This window comes from Cololabis saira, chromosome 6, assembly GCF_033807715.1.
Source record: "Cololabis saira isolate AMF1-May2022 chromosome 6, fColSai1.1, whole genome shotgun sequence".
Taxonomy (NCBI): domain Eukaryota; kingdom Metazoa; phylum Chordata; class Actinopteri; order Beloniformes; family Belonidae; genus Cololabis; species Cololabis saira.
Genome location: NC_084592.1, coordinates 3,094,834 through 3,112,073, shown reverse-complemented (window position 1 = coordinate 3,112,073; position 17,240 = coordinate 3,094,834). Strand labels below are relative to the sequence as shown.

The window sequence follows — 17,240 nt, the reverse complement described above, 5'->3', positions numbered from 1 at the left end:
GTACCGGGATAGAGATTTACAAGAAGGAGAGAGAAATGTTGCGCGAAGCAGCGTTTGTTTTGAATTTGGATACAGGAAGAAGAAGCAGAAATGACGGGAATTGCGTCATCATGTTCTCCGTGCGTCGCTGGTTTGATCCAGATATCCTGAATGATTCATTACCATGTAAACGGAATATTAAGAATGTTTCAGTAACTGGAATATCAGCAATAACCCGAATTTTGACTGCATGTAAACGTAGTCACTGACCAGAAAAACCGGAAGCTAAACAAAGTATAAACTAGTGCTCTGGGGGGGTACTGCACCGCGGAGAAATGGAGTGACGGTGAAGTCCGAAGGGTTCACGACGGCAATGGCGTAGGCTCTGCTTTGGTTTAACGCAGAACCATAAATCAGGCTTAAGGACGAGAGAGCCCACAAAATATAGTTTGGAGAGGGGCTTGGGAAAAACTGGGTGGGCTATACTAAATGCCGCCCGATCCAAGCCGAGTCAGTCTTCCCGGGATGACTCAAGCGTCTGTTTGTCTCTAAATTCATTTTTGGACATAAATGCACGCTGCCTGAACGTTGCTGTCTTCTGCACATCATTCAGTCTCGATTGGACTCCGTTGTTCTCCACAATGGGAATTCCACAGAGAAGTCGTGAACAATTAGTTAAAGGAGCTTGAGGCCGGATTGAGGCAGGATTTATGAAAAAAATCCGTATACATTTTAAGTTTTCTAGTAATAATGTCAGATGAAGCGTTCCAAACCCAAAAGAATGAGCCCTCTAGCGTATCTCTCCTTTGCCTTGAACAGGCTGTGTGCTGCAAAATGTGCTGCAATTCGGTCCCGAATTTCCCGCGCTGTCCTGTGGATGTGACGTCACATGACGCTGCATGTGCGTTCTCCCCGTTCTCCCGTGCCGGCTTCACTGTTGGCTGCAGTACCCCCAACGGCCATCGTGGTGAAGGGTGGCGCTAGAGAGTCTCATTTCTTAAAAGGAGCCTCAAGCTCCTTTAAATTACTTTTTGACTTTTTCATCTGAGGTGACCAGAGCCATCAGAAAGCTGGTACGATCCACAAAATTAAACCTGAAGAAAATTTCATATGAAGTACAATTTTCAGAATTCTACTACATTCCTTACAAAAATATCATATTACGACAGCCCGGTTAGTGGAATTTGTAATTTAGAGCAGCCAGCACTGGAAAAGCCTTAAACAGGGATATTTTATGACCTACCTTTACAATGAAGGATAATGTGTTCATTTGTAGGGCTGATGTCAGCGTCGAAGTACAGACAGTGGGCTTTATTTAGCTCAGATGTAATACATCTTCGTGGGAACAGCCCCACGGTTTTAACACTGGAGAAAGAGGATAATGAATAATACCTTTCACATAAACGTGATACATAAACACACATAAGCTGGCCTTCGGCAGGAGGGTCCCCCCTTATGATCCTGGTCCTGGTCCAGGTTTCTACCCCCTTATGATCCAGGTCCTGGTCCAGGTTTCTTCCCTCCTAAAGGGGAGTTTTTCTTGCCACTGTTTGGCTTAAGGTTTTTCTCCCACTAGGGGAGTTTTTACCTGCCATTGTTTATGTAATAACTGCTCAGGGGTTTATGTTTATGTTTATGTTAATTTTCTGGATCTCTGGAAAGCGTCTAGAGACAACATCTGTTGTATTAGACGCTATATAAATAAAATTGAATTGAATTGAATTGAATAAAAAAAACACATATTCTATTTGTTTATATATATATATATATATATATATATATATATATATATATATATATATATATATATATATATATATATATATATATATATATAATATGTATAATCTGTGCCAGTTTATATTCATTTTCTGACTGATCAATCACTGATAATCAGTGATTATCAATTACATTAGAAAAATAAAATACACTATCAATTCCGTCTTTAAAGTTATCTTCCTATTCTTTAAAATGTCAACATAAATACAGAGCAGGTTTTGTATTGTTAACACTTTTATTTTTAGTCTCAGGAGACTGTAGAAGCACATTAATGACACATACCTAAAAACTTGGCGTCTTCGCGGCGAACCCTCTGTGCTGAGAAAATAGCTGTTAAGAGTGAATAAGATGATTAACAACAAGGCCAAACCAAAATGTGAACCTTATTATCTACCCAGTTTCTTTTTGTTTAAGTGAGATTATTACATTTCATCATAAAAACACAGTCTTTCTCTGTTAGGAATGTATTATCCATGATAAAGTCTAATATGTTACTATAAGTACTTTACTGTTTGAAATGCTCTATTCACAGCTGGTTAGACTCACAGGTTATCGGTGTTCTCATCGTAGGCAAGGATCTTGGTTACTTCCCAGTTCCCGGATGTTAAATGTCGGACTTCATTTTGATCTGCTCTGAACTAAAAGAATCAAATCAGATGGATAGAAAGAAGATTTTTTTTCATGTTGTAAGCTTGTGTAGATTTCCTGTCCTCCAATTCATGATAATCTTCAATGCCTGAGAAAAAGCTAAAGAACTTGTTCTCTTTGTTCTTAAATATGTTTCAGTTTATATCTTAACTGGCAGTGAGTTTAAGGGCATATTCACACCAGTATAACATGGGGTACTTGGTTCAATTGGCCAGGGTTGCCGACAATTTGCCTCTTCATTTGGTTAATTTTCATTCTGCACTTTTAAAAGCGGACCGAACCACCCGGGCAACATCTATCAGTTACAAAAGGTGTTTGTTTGGGGGTGGTATTGGCTGAAACAAGCACTGACAAAGAGGAAAAAAACCCAAAAGGAATTAAAGCTGCAAGCAGCGATGAACGGGCCTTGGCACCCTTGTGCATGTTCAGGCGTGCTGCATGACTTGCATGTAGATGTCTTCTGGACTGGGTGCACGTTACGGTCCGGATGAAGAAACAGCCGAAGAAATGGCATAAATTGCGGCAAAATTACACAATTAATTCAAAATGGCCGACTTCCTGTTCAGTTTCGGCCATGGCGCCAAGAGACTTTTCTTTAAGTTGCGACATGATACAGGTGTGTACCGATTTTCATGTACCGATTTTCATGCATACCATATTGTGGGGCTTGAGGCACGAAGTTTTCTATGGGGCGCTGTTGAGCCATTAGGCCACGGCCATTAATGCAAACCATTAAATATCAAATTTATCGCAAGGCCTGGCTTGCGTGCAAAATTTGGTGACTTTTGGGGAACTATCAAATATGGACCAATCAAATGAAGGGGGGGGCGCACTTTTTGGCATCTATCGTCATCGCCACGGTAACACTTTTGACTGAGAAAAGTAATGCGCATCGTTGCAGAATGGAGACGCACATTTTGATGTATAACACACCTGTGTGCACGTTACGGTTCGGGCCGTATCAACTGCCGAAGAAATGGTATAAATTAATTCAAAATGTTAAAAATGGCCGACTTCCTGTTCGGTTTCGGCCATGGCGCCAAGAGACTTTTCTTTAAGTTGTGACATGATACAGGTGTGTACCGATTTTCGTGCATGTACGTCAAACCGTATTGTGGGGCTTGAGGCACAAAGTTTTTTCTCTATGGACCAATCAGATGAACGGGGGGTGCGCTTTTTGGCGTCTAGCGTCGCCACGGTAACGCTTTTGACTGAGAAAAGTAATGCGCGTCGTCGCAGGATGGAGATGCACATTTTAATGTATTTACACACCTGGGTGCATGTTACGGTTCGGGCCGTATTAACTGCCGAAGGAATGGCATAAATTGCGCCAATTACACGATTAATTCAAAATAGCCGACTTCCTGTTCAGTTTCTGCCATGGCGCCAAGAGACTTTTCTTTAAGTTACGACATGATACAGGTGTGTAGCGATTTTCGTGCATGTACGTCAAACCGTATTGTGGGGCTTGAGGCACAAAGTTTTCTAGGGGGCGCTGTTGAGCCATTAGGCCACGCCCATTAATGCAAACCATAAAATATCAAATTTTTCACCAGGCCTGGCTTGGTGCAAAATTTGATGACTTTTGGGCCACGTTTAGAGGGGCAAAAAGACCCTCATTTTGTCGGAAGGAGGAAAAAGATTCCTACAGATACAATAGGGCCTTCGCACTGTAAGTGCTCGGGCCCTAATAAGAAAACCAAGCTCATCGATTGGCTGGGACTGAGAAACAAAAATCCATTGCATTCAAGCTTGTTCTCCAGAAATACAAACAATGGAGCAACACAAAATGTATGCAGTTTTGCAGGTTCTTGTTTTTATTTCGGTGTTCAAATCTTATGGGTTTTTTCACAACTGCTGGCAATCTAACTTCTGTATCGAGGAACAAACAAAACCTGCAGTTCCTCAAATGGTCACCGGAAGCTGGGTGCAAAAGTGAGTCAATCTCCAATGACTTCTATGTTAAAATGTCCATCTTTAAAGCAGTGTAGCAAACCCAGGGTCTGGAAAACTTCACATCACACTTTAAGATTTTTTAATGAACAGTCTACCTTGGTCAGACGTGTTTTTCCAATACCAACCTGTGACTAGCACCAGTGTGGACACTAGAGTTTACACTAACTAGAGGTTTACTAACACTAACTAGAGGTTTACTAACACTAACTAGAGGTTTACTAAACACTAACTAGAGGTTTACTAACACTAACTAGAGGTTTACTAACACTAACTAGAGGTTTACTAACACTAACTAGAGGTTTACTGAACACTAACTAGAGGTTTACTAACACTAACTAGAGGGTTTACTGACACTAACTAGAGGTTTACTGACACTAACTAGAGGTTTACTAACACTAACTAGAGGTTTACTGAACACTAACTAGAGGTTTACTAACACTAACTAGAGGTTTACTAACACTAACTAGAGGTTTACTAACACTAACTACAGGTTTACTGAACACTAACTAGAGGTTTACTGAACACTAACTAGAGGTTTACTAACACTAACTAGAGGTTTACTAACACTAACTAGAGGTTTACTGACACTAACTAGAGGTTTACTAACACTAACTAGAGGTTTACTAACACTAACTAGAGGTTTACTGACACTAACTAGAGGTTTACTAACACTAACTAGAGGTTTACTAACACTAACTACAGGTTTACTGAACACTAACTAGAGGTTTACTAACACTAACTAGAGGTTTACTAACACTAACTAGAGGTTTACTAACACTAACTACAGGTTTACTGAACACTAACTAGAGGTTTACTAACACTAACTACAGGTTTACTGAACACTAACTAGAGGTTTACTAACACTAACTACAGGTTTACTGAACACTAACTAGAGGTTTACTAAACAGAAAGGTTTTACGTTTGGTTTGGATACTCTACGAGTAAACCTGCACTCTGAGAATGGAGAGCTCTGCCAGGAACATACGGTACTATCAGGTCTTGCAAATATTGCATAGCTAAGCCGTTTTGGGCTTTATACGGGCTTTAAGTAATAACATTTTTAATTGGATTCTGAATTTTATGGGTAACCAATGGAGCGACGCTAACACTGGAGAGACGTGGTCTCTCCTGCTGATTCCTGTCAGTACTCGTACTGCTGCATTTTGGATCAGCTGGAGCCAATTCAGCAAATTACTTGGACATCCTGCTAATAACACATTACAGTAATCCAGTCTAGAAGATACAAACGCATGAACTAGTTTTTCTGCATCACTCTGCGAGAGGATTTTCCTAATCTTTGCAATATTACGGAGATAAAAAAATGCTATTTTACAACCCTGATTAATATGCTGTTTAAGCGACAAATCCTGATCGCAAACAACACCAAGGTTTCTCACAGTTGCACTGGAAGCCATCGCAACACCATCTAATCCCTTCCTAAGATGCTTTGGACCAAGAATGATAACCTCTGTTTTAGGGATGCTGCGATCCAGCCAAAAAACACGGATCGGATCGCAGTGCAGGAGAAAACTGTGATACTAGCACTCCATTCCAAAAGTCTGCTCCAGCTTTTCCTTCCAGCACTTGTTTCTCACACACGAGGAAGAAAGGAGAGGGGAGGGGGATCATCATGGTTGATCATATCATTCTTAAGGACGCACTCACCTGGGTCGTGAACATGGCGATGTGATGAAACTCTCCACGTCCTCCTTGTTTTACTGGAACAGTCAGAAAAAATCTGTTGCCATCTTTTGTAAACACAGGTTCTTGGTTCTGTGGAGGGTAAGTATACATGAATAACCTGGCATTACAAAGCCTCATTAAGTAACATGCATCTGTTAAAATGTAAATGGTGCAGAAATCTGAACTTTCAACCAGGTCTGGTACTGGCTGTTTGAAGTGGCAATCATTTCCATATTCAAACCATTTCTTAGCCTGAAAGTATCAATGTGTAAAATATTTTATATTATGCATTTTACTTAGAGAGTAAAGCCTTTGCATGAAAAGAAAGGACCATAAGTAGGAAAAAGTTACAAGTAGTGAAAAATCTTCAAAGGTAAAACTTAGCCCTTGAACTTAGATGTCTACACTAATTTCATTAAAGCTTTCTGTAAATGGGTTGAAGGAACTGAAAGCGGACAAAATGACAAAAACATTTGCTTACTAGGCCCTTGACCAGCCCTTAAAAATGTCCTAATTAAAACACTCAGTGTGCACTGAGCATGTCAGTTAGTATGTGTAAGGAGAAATTGAGACGTTCTCATTTTGGTCCTGCTTCTATGTCACACCAGGTCTTCATAATAATAACCAACGGTATTCCATAGCAGAATTTCCTTATATAACCAGCCTAGGCCTGGCTGCACAAATCTGCATTATTCCAATGATCCGCCACACTGTAGTCTTCACAAACAGCAGTTAATATACTCATCGCACCCTAACCAGAAGGCATTAGAAAGTGCTCAGTTGTTGGGTGTACAAGTCAGTAAAAAACATAACATTCCCTAGCCTCAACCAACAACCATAGAGCCTGATTGACAGACTTTATTTTGAATTGGACTGCTTCACTAATCCGGAACAATACAGAACTGGACCAGCAATTACATTTATATTTAAAGAGAGATAAATGAGCTCTTATTAACTGTATTTAGTTTGCTATTCCATGAAGTGACAACATATGGACAGAAATTGTTGGTAAAATGCATATGTTCCAACAGTAAAGAAAATTCTTTACTGTTGGAAGATATGCATTTACCAATGATGAGAGCTATGTGAACTGGTGTTGTGGAAAGGAGATGTGAACGTGGCTACCAGGTGTGTCTCGAGGATGCTGAAATATTTTATAGTGGATTGCCTGACATTGGCATTCAGGCAAAAAAAAAAACAAAACACTGGATTTTCACCCAGTGGTTGGAGAGACTGCTGATGGCTGGACAAACCATGGTTTGAATCTATTTCACTCGACCTGGGGTACAAGCTACTTTCGCTTTTCCCTGAACCCTGCTGCCGTGCTTAACAACAAGAGGGCTCTTGAAGTAAAAAACAAATATTTAATATTTCATTTGCTAAGTTAGCGCCTCATATTTATTTACCAGCGGTTAAAACAAGTCCACGCAGATTTTTTGTTGCTGCTGTTGTTTTTTTAGAAATCCAAATCTTTGCACAGTATTTTGGAAAGTTTTGTAAATCTGTACCTTCATTTTTATCCTTTATATTTTTGTAAATATTTTTTTAATCTTTCGACTGTTTATTTACACCTTGGCTCAAAGAGATTTTTTTTTCTATAGCACATGTTGAAAAATGGCCAATAAAGATTATTTTGACGTAGTAGCCAGGAGCCTCCAGCTGAAGCCCGGGCTCTTACTGAAGTCAGATGGCATCTCTCTCCCATGGAAGTGTTCCCTTCCAGCTACACTAACATTTTAAACTCTCTCAATGATGAGGAAACTGAAGTCAGAACAGCCAAGTCTGTCCAGAAACTTTATTTCTCGTATTATTTTCAGTTCAGGGTTTTAAAACACGCCAAAGGAATAAGTGGTTGAACATAGACATTAGAGACTTTTTGCTTTACTGCAAAGTAAAAGAAACAGACTGTCTTTTAGTTAACGGAATGCTACTGGGAAGCATTGTGAAAGTACACCCTGTGCACCTTTGTGCACACGAATGAATGTACAACTGGAGATTGGAGCTGGAACGAAGAAGCGATCACCAAAAAGTCTTCATAAAGTGATAGCTGTGTGAAGGTGGCCAATGTTTTATGAGAATTGGGGAGGGAGTGGCTAGAATCAAACCTTTAGAGGAAGTTTGGTACTTTCGAGTCTCTTGGTTCTGGCACCCTCTCACTGCTGCTATTGTATCCTGCTTTGAGGTCCCTCTTACATTATTCTGATGCTGATGCTCCTTCATTTTTTACTGTCATTATTTTTGCATTTATCTTCTTTTACATGGCTTGTGCAACTCCTTCACCTCTTAGTCAAGTATAAAAGCCCTCTTCAGTTAGCAAAGCTTTGATGTTGAAAGCAACACTGCATTCATTGTTGATGAAACTTTATGTTCTGGTAGATTCTATGTTTTACACACACACACACACACACACACACACACACACACACACACACACACACACACACACACACACACACACACACACACACACACACACACACACACACACACACACACACACACACACACACACACACACACACACACACACACACAAATTTACACACAAAATTCAATTTGAGACATTTTGTTGGCACACTAAATTTCTCACCATTTTCATTGAGTGCATTTTCTTACAGAATCATTACGAGTCTTTCAGACACAAATCTTTTGAATGAAAGGGGATTGACAGAAAAGAAAACTTTAAATAACAACTGATTTGGAATTAAGAAAAGCATCAGTTAAACCTTTCAACATTTCCAAAATTCTTACTCGTTTATGTATTGAACCTGCAGGATTCAAGGTTTATGTAAAATCTGAAGACGTCCTTGGTTTTCCATATCCCTGGCTTATTACTCATTTCTCATGGCAGGTATGCAATTGGAAATGAATCAATAATGGATGAAAATGTAGCCATTAATAAGAAGTGAAATGCTGCCAGACATAAACTACATCCTCAGTTTGTCGCTGATTCAAGATGGCTGCCAACGGTACACAGACACACAAATAGGCAATGAAATCACAGATCAAGCAGCAGGAAGAATGATTGATGAGTGTAAAATCCTTACTGCTGCTCAGCCTGTGTTAGCAGCATCATTTTAGTATTTCTTGGTTGTATATAGCCTTTCTTAACTATAGAATTACTCATAGACAGAAAAGAAATTCTCTTTCATGCAAAATGTTAAAATCTACTGCAAAAAGCATGACATTGAAATAAAGCTGCAGCAGTGCAACACGTGCTTTTCAAAATTAATGTTAAAGTCTATGACGGTTATAGTGGAGAGTACTTTACCTGCTTCGAAAGCCAGAGCTCTGAACTCTCTTCATGTCTCTGGAAAACAAGTAAGAGAAAAATGTCACACCATTGGTATTTCACAAAGATTATCTATAACCCTCATCTGTTGCAACCTTTCTTGTTGTTGCTTGACACTGTTGGTATGGTAAAGGTTTGTCTGATAAAAAGTTCATTTAATAAAAAGGACTTATTTGCAATTGAACGAGCATTCAGTAGACAAAGCCTAGACAAAAGTGACGTCACAGACTTTGCGTCCACTGGACACAGTGTAATTTGCCGAAGGCACGCAATGCGGTCACGTGGTCTCCAGCTGGGTCGGGACGTCACGTGTGGATTGTTGGACGAAAACACCGCAAAGCATGCTGGCAAGGCATCCCAGTAATCCCAATTCCAATTTTGTGCTGGTTCCCAAACACTGGCCGGGGAAACCAGAGAAGACGTGAAGAAGACGGTGAAGTGGGCGGACCGGCAAGAGGAACTCAGGTGACTTGATCGAGCAAACAATAGGTGGAGAAAAAGTTTGACTGTACTTTCCCCCAGTCACTAAAAAGGGACTCCATAGACTCCTTTATGCCAAAAAGAGAGCCACGGTCGTAACTCCAAACAGCAGAGGCATGACAATTCAATAATCGGCTTGATATGACCACACATTTTATAAAAACAATAAATAGTAGTCTGCGTAGAAGGCAAGCAGTGGCGTAGCCAGGCACAGGCACCATCTTGGGATCCTAAGCTGGTCCAGTGTCACACCTCTCTGGGGTGATAGATGGGTGCCGATGACAGTTGTGAACCCATCTGACAAAGCAATCACGTTGAAGAGAAATAACAGATTGGCTGATGTGTTCACATGCTTGGTAATCGAGGATCTAGATGCTTTTCTGGGTCTACATGTAGCTTCGGAGAAACAACCGAACGCAGAAAGCAAACAATCTGACATTGGGATACAACAATCTCATGCACAGAAACAAGAACCTCACACACTGAAAAAGCAACCTGATATCTTGCCCAATGCCTGTCCTGCTGATTAGTTGGCGTTGGAGTCTGTCAGAGTTGAGCCTATGCGACATCGACGTAGACTCATGTCAGGTCAGTGGAGACTGTAAGTCTCAGCTCACACAGCTACAAACTGAATATCAACACAAATTCTCTAAGCACTCATTGGATATCTCAGCGATGAGCGCCCTTTTCGCTTACCATACAGGAGAGTCCCTCCTGTCCACTATCAGAAGTTGAGGCAGGTTCTTCTTACTGATATGGAGGAGAAAGGGATTATCAAGAAGTCCTCATGTTAGTATGCTTCACCACTGGTGATGGTGTTGAAGAAAGATGGTGGGTTGCAGATTTGCACTGATTTCAGGTGGGTGAACGCCCGAAACTTGAAGGACGCCCACCCCTTGCCACACCAGTCTGACTGTCTGGCTGCCCTTGGTGGTGTCGAGCCACATTGTCATGGGAAGCTCCAGCCCCTACCCCCCTACAGGGCTTTGAACTGGACTCAAGACCTTTGAGATAGCTCCAACTTCCTACCCAACTTCCTACCCCCCGTGCAGATCCCGACACCTCGGAAGTTGGTTCATACAGACAACTGGACTCAACACCTTTGAGGTAGCTCCAACTTCCTACCCAGCTTCCTACCCCCCGTGCAGATCCCGACACCTGGAAGTTGGTTCAAACAGACTTGAATCACGAGAACACCCTATGGGGTAATTTAGAAGTCTGTGACAGTCATGCCAAATGTCTGATAATGACATTTAGCCACATATTACATCCGACTGTAAATTACTTTTGTCTCTCGCCTGATTTGTGTATTCCTGTTAAACTTCTTGTATAAAAACCTGGTTACAACATCACTCGAGGTCAGCCCACCGACCAAGACACTGCGTCTGTGTAGGTCTGCTGACCGCCGGCTGAATAAAATCTCTCACCCCACAGTGGACTCCTGAACAGGACTTTGTATTATTCTTCAACAGTGACAACTACCTTTTTAGCATGATGGACCTCACTTCTAGCTTTTTCAACATCCCGATGCACGAAGAAGAGAAGTACACAGCTTTCAGGACTGGACTGCATGAATATAATCGCATGCCACAGGGACTGTGTAACAGTCCTCCATCCTTCATGAGGATGATGATTGGGATATTTGGGGACATGAACTTGAAACTCTTGTGTTGTCTTGACGATCTTCTTGTCTTTGCGCCATCAGAGGATGAGGCCCTGTGCAGACTCTGCACAGTGTTTCAGAGGTTGCGAGAGAACAACTTGAAACTGACTAGTCAGATTCCTTGGCCATGTCATTAATGGTGAGGGGTGACCGTTGATCCTGCCAAAGTAGAGGTTGTCACCAAGATGACAGTCCTCATGGAGGATGATGAATGCAAGCCTTCTGCTAGGCCAACACACAGTCAGAGTTCAGGGGGCCTGGGCACTGGGCTGGGCAGAGCGGCGAGACAGTTCAGGGGGCCGTTCGTGGGACTGGGCAGACAGAGTCCAGGGGGCCGCCTGAGGGGCAGACAGGATCCGCAGGGCCAGCTGAGGGACAGTCAGAGTCATGGGCTGGTGTGGACCACCACTGGAACAGGGACAGGGTGAGGTGCGCCCGGGACCACTTCGGGAACCGGAACAGGGCAAGGTGCGTCCGGGACTACCTCGGGAACAGGGACAGGCTGGGGCTGCCGTCGCCGTCGTCGTCTCCCCTGAGGCTGAACACACTTCTCACCTTGAGCCAAGAGTGCTCCCCAGAAGGGGGACTCCTCCTCCTCAAAACTGTGCATATTCTTCTCTGCCTCCCGACGGAAGAACTCAAAGATAGTAATGTACTCTCCCGCTAGGTCCATTGTGGCTGGTCCGTTCGGTCAGGAATAGGTAGATGAGGACCCAAGTGCAGGAGAGACGCAGGGAGGCAGGAGTTCCAAAAAGGTGTTATTCAATTCAATTTAATTCAATTCAATTTCATTTATACAGCATCTATTACAATACAAGTTGTCTCTTGTCCAGAGACTCAGAACATGACCCCAGAGCAATTATTATATTAACAAAGGCAGGTAAAAACTTCTCTAGTGGGAAAAAAAATTGTAAGCCAAACAGTGCCAAGGAAAAACTCTCCTTTAAGAGGGAAAATTCCTTGAGCAGGACCTGGATTATAAGGGGGACGGAGGACAGAGAGCAGGGAAAGGGAGATCAGATAGAGAGAATGAACAACAGAGAGAGTAGGTGCAGAGAGGTGTCAAGGTACAAAAGACAAGATATATATTGATATGAATTATATGTGAGGAGGAGAACTTAGAATTTTTTGTACATGTTACTGGTAGTTGGTGTACTACCGAGACGACTATATACAGTAAATAGGTGTAAACAGCAGATCCAGTTCAAATCTTGTGAGCGCTGCAGGGGGGAGTTTCACGTCACAATGGTGTTGCAGTGTCTCAACACAGGTAATCATTTACCTGCCATTGTTTATGTTATGTTTATGTGATAATTGCTCGGGGGTCGTGTTCTGGGTCTCTGGAAAGTGCCTAGAGACAACTTCTGTTGTAATAGACGCTATATAAATAAAATTGAATTTAATTGAATCCTATAATTGCAGGTACAGTATGACTATTGGCCCTAAACACACTAGAGTTCACTATAGGTTTACTAAACAGAAACGTTCTAAATTTGGATTTAAGTTTCAAAGTTTATTTAGATGGGACAATGCATATTAATGCACACTACATTAAGCAGTGTGAATACACCGGGTTTAGCAGAAATGCTAGTTTCCACCCACAGTCCCCACAAACAACCAGACACACTCACACTCACACCTACGGGCAATTTACAATAATCAATTAACCTAGCATGCATGTTTTTGGACTGTGGGAGGAAACCGGAGTACCCGGAGAAAACCCACGCAAGCACGGGGAGAACATGCAAACTCCACACAGAAAGACCCTGCTGGGCCTGGGAGTTGAACCGGGGACCTTCTTGCTGTGAGGCAACAGTGCTAACCACCAAGCCACCTTGCTGCCACAACAATTTAACGGTGGATGTGGCATGTCAGCCTTCTTAAATTGGAAGTTGGTTCCATAGTAATGGTGCCTGATAGCAGAAGGCCCGCCCTCCAAATCTACATTTGGATCAGGAATTACGAGTAAACCTGCACTCTGAGAAAGAAGAGCTCTATTAGGAACATGAGGTACTATTAAGTCTTGCAAATATCCTGGAGCAACCCCTTTTTGGGCTTTACAAGCAAGTAATAGAATTAGAATAGAATAGTAAAAGAAGTTTTACAGGGAGTGTTGGCAGGGTTATGCAGCAGGCGGCTTGGCGTGGTAAACCAGAATAAAATAAGTAGACACCGCAAAAACGGAGATAACAGAACTTCATACAGACAGTCTTGTTTCACTCGATTCACAACTGAAGTCAGTTGTGGATGCGCAGCCATTTATTGAAAACATCCACAATCACACAGCACCTGTCTTGTCAATCAGCTCAACGAGTGACACCACACAACTTGAGTCCACCAAACAAAGACAAATAATTGAGAGCACTCTCTCCTCAACAGGGAGCCAATGGAGCGACGCTAACACTGGAGAGACGTGGTCTCTCCTGCTGATTCCTGTCAGCACTCGTGCTGCTGCATTTTGGATCAGCTGGAGCCTATTCAGCAAATTACTTGGACATCCTGCTAATATTACATTACAAGAATCTAACTAATAATACATTACGAGAATCTAGCTTAGAAGATACAAACACGTGAATCAGTTTTTCCGCATCCCTCTGGGGGAGGATGTTCCTAATCATTGCAATATTACGGAGATGGAAAAATGCAAACCTGATTAATATACAGTTTAAACATCAAATCCTGAAAGAAAATAACACACAGTTTCGCACAGTGGCAGTGGAGGCCATTGCAACACCATCTAATCCCTTCCTAAAATTCTTGGGACCAAAAATAATAACCTCTGTTTTATCGGATTTTAGAAGCAAGACATTTCTGGACATCCAGTCCTTGATGTCCCTAAGACATGCCTGAAGTTTAACTAACGGTTCTGTGTCATCTGGCTTCATAGACTAATAGAGCTGCGTATCATCAGCATAACAATGAAAGTGTATGCCGTGATTCTGGATTATACTTCCCAATGGCTGCATGTATAAACTGAACAAGATTGGCCCTAGCACTGAACCCTGCGGAACACCATAACAGACCCTTGACTGTTCTGAAGAAACCTCATGTACATGAACAAACTGGAACCTGTCAGATAGATATGATTTAAACCAACGTAGAGCTGTCCCTTTAATCCCAACAACATGCTCTAACCTGTGCAGTAAAATGCTGATCTACAGTGTCAAAAGCAGCACTGAGGCCCAGTAGAACCAGTATGGACACTAATCCCTTATCTGAGGCCCAGTAGAACCAGTATGGACACGAATCCCTTATCTGAGGACCAATAGAACCAGTATGGACACTAATCCCTTATCTGAGGTCCAGTAGAACCAGTATGAACACTAATCCCTTATCTGAGGTCCAGTAGAACCAGTATGGAAACTAATCCCTTATCTGAGGTCCAGTAGAACCAGTATGGACACTAGTCCCTTATCTGAGGTCCAGTAGAACCAGTATGGACACTAATCCCTTATCTGAGGTCCAGTAGAACCAGTATGGAAACTAATCCCTTATCTGAGGTCCAGTAGAACCAGTATGGACACTAATCCCTTATCTGAGGCCATAAGAAGGTCATTCATGACTTGAACCAGTGCTGTCTCTGTGCTATGATGCATTCTGAAACCTGACTGAAAACTTCAAATAGCTAATTTCTATACAAATAGTCACATAACTGGCTTGAAACTGCCTTTTCCAGAATTTTAGATACAAATGGAATGTTGGAAATTGGTCTATAATTGGCTAAGGTGTCCGGGTCAAGAGAAGGTTTTTTAAGTAAAGGTCCAGTATTGTTGTGCCAATAAGATCATTTTTTTTTTAAGTAGTCGAGTCGGGATGGGGTCTAACAAACATGTGGATAATTTAGCTCTATTGATGACTGAGGTCAGCTCAGGGAGTCAAGTCAGAGCCTAGGGAAGTCGCTAAAGCTGAAGAAATGCCCACAGCCGCTACCGGGTGGGCCTGATTGATATCTTATATAGCTTGATAGCTATAATATAGCTATTATAGCTTATATGGCTTTTTTATATACTATTAGACTATCTTTCCATTCATGATAGGAGTCTACAGTCTTACAAGATTACCACTTCCTTTCCATTTCTATTTAAGTCATCTTTCGCTTTAAGCAAAAAAGCTAAAAGCATTCAGTTAGTGGATACAAAGAAGAAAATTGTCACGGTTTTGTCACTTCCTGTTTTATTTTTAAGCTCATGTCTTTGTGTTTGAGTTCTTGTTTGACTTTCCTGTTTCCCATCTGCCCTGATCATCTGCACCTGTGTCTCGTTAACCCTTGTGTATATCTGCTCTTGTCTTTCCCTTGCTCCCAGCTGGTCCGTACTGTTTGTTCCTCCGTGTTTTCCACGTCAAGTTTTTGTTGCTCAGGTTCATGTTCTGGTTTTTGTATCCTGAACTGCAGCGGTTTTGTTTTTGTTTTTGGCAAATAAATCACCATTTTTGGGAACTCCTGCCTTCTGGTTTCCTGCATCTGGGTCCTCACATACCACTTCCTGACAGAACGGACCAGCCAGACGGGACTCAGTAGGAGAACAGATTACCCTCTGGGAGTTTTTCTGCCGGGAGGCAGAGAAAAACATGCCACCGTTCAAGGAAGAGGAGTCCCCCTTCTGGGGAACGCGCCTGGCTTTTGGTGGGCCCAAGAGCATTCAGGCTCAGTGCAGGCAAAAGAGATGACGATGGCGGCGGCATACCCCTCCTGTCCCTGTTTCGGGGGTGGTCCTGGACGCACCCCAGCCTATCCTTGTTCCCGAGGTGGTCCCGGACGCACCCCAGCCTGTTCTTGATCCAGTGGTGGTCCTGGATGCACCCCAGCCTGTCCTTGTTCCCGAGGTGGTCCCGGACGCACCCCAGCCTGTCCTTGTTCCCGAGGTGGTCCCGGACACACCCCAGCCTGTTCTTGTTCCAGTGGTGGTCCTGGACGCACCCCAGCCTGTCCTTGTTCCCGAGGTGGTCCCGGACGCACCCCAGCCTGTCCTTGTTCCCGAGGTGGTCCCGGACGCACCCCAGCCTGTCCTTGTTCCCGAGGTGGTCCTGGACGCACCCCAGCCTGTCCTTGTTCCCGAGGTGGTCCCGAACGCACCCCAGCCTGTCCTTGTTCCCGAGGTGGTCCCGGACGCACCCCAGCCTGTCCATGTTCCCGAGGTGGTCCTGGACGCACCCCAGCCTGTCCTTGTTCCCGAGGTGGTCCCGAACGCACCCCAGCCTGTCCTTGTTCCCGAGGTGGTCCCGGACGCACCCCAGCCTGTCCATGTTCCCGAGGTGGTCCTGGACGCACCCCAACCTGTCCTTGTTCCCGAGGTGGTCCCGAACGCACCCCAGCCTGTCCTTGTTCCCGAGGTGGTCCCGGACGCACCCGTCGCTGTTCCTGAGGTGGTCCCGGACGCACCCTAGCCGGCGCCGAGGACCCGGTGTCCCCTGAAGCCGGCACCAAGGACCCGGTGTTACCCGAAGCGGATTCTGTATGCCCCGAAGCCAGCCCCTCGGATTCTGTGTCCCCCGAAGCTGGCCCCTCGGATTCTGTGTCCCCTGAAACCGGCCCCTCGGATTCTGTGTCCCCCGAAACCGGCCCCTCGGATTCTGTGTCCCCCGAAGCCGGCCCCTAGGATTCTGTGTTCTCTGAAGCCGGTCCCTAGGACCCTGCCTGCGCCTCAGCCGGTACCTAGACCCCTGCCCAGGACTCTGCTCGCGCCTCAGCCCAAGCCAAGTTGCCTGCACCAGCCACAGCCCAAGCCAAGGTCCCGAGAACAGCCGTCTGCCGGTTCCCGT

At 43.6% G+C, this 17,240-nt stretch overlaps 1 protein-coding gene across 1 annotated transcript in view; it reads right to left on the bottom strand.

Annotated features, from left to right (window-relative positions):
• Positions 1 to 17,240, bottom strand: part of LOC133446276 (inactive dipeptidyl peptidase 10-like) — a 103,792-nt gene that overhangs the window by 19,182 nt on the left and 67,370 nt on the right. The window contains exons 13-17 of the mRNA XM_061724286.1: positions 9,317 to 9,355; positions 6,028 to 6,135; positions 2,305 to 2,396; positions 2,041 to 2,088; positions 1,223 to 1,344 (exon numbers count right to left, since the gene is read on the bottom strand). Coding sequence (XP_061580270.1) covers positions 1,223 to 1,344; positions 2,041 to 2,088; positions 2,305 to 2,396; positions 6,028 to 6,135; positions 9,317 to 9,355 — 409 coding nt within the window. The remainder of the gene's footprint in view (positions 1 to 1,222; positions 1,345 to 2,040; positions 2,089 to 2,304; positions 2,397 to 6,027; positions 6,136 to 9,316; positions 9,356 to 17,240) is intronic.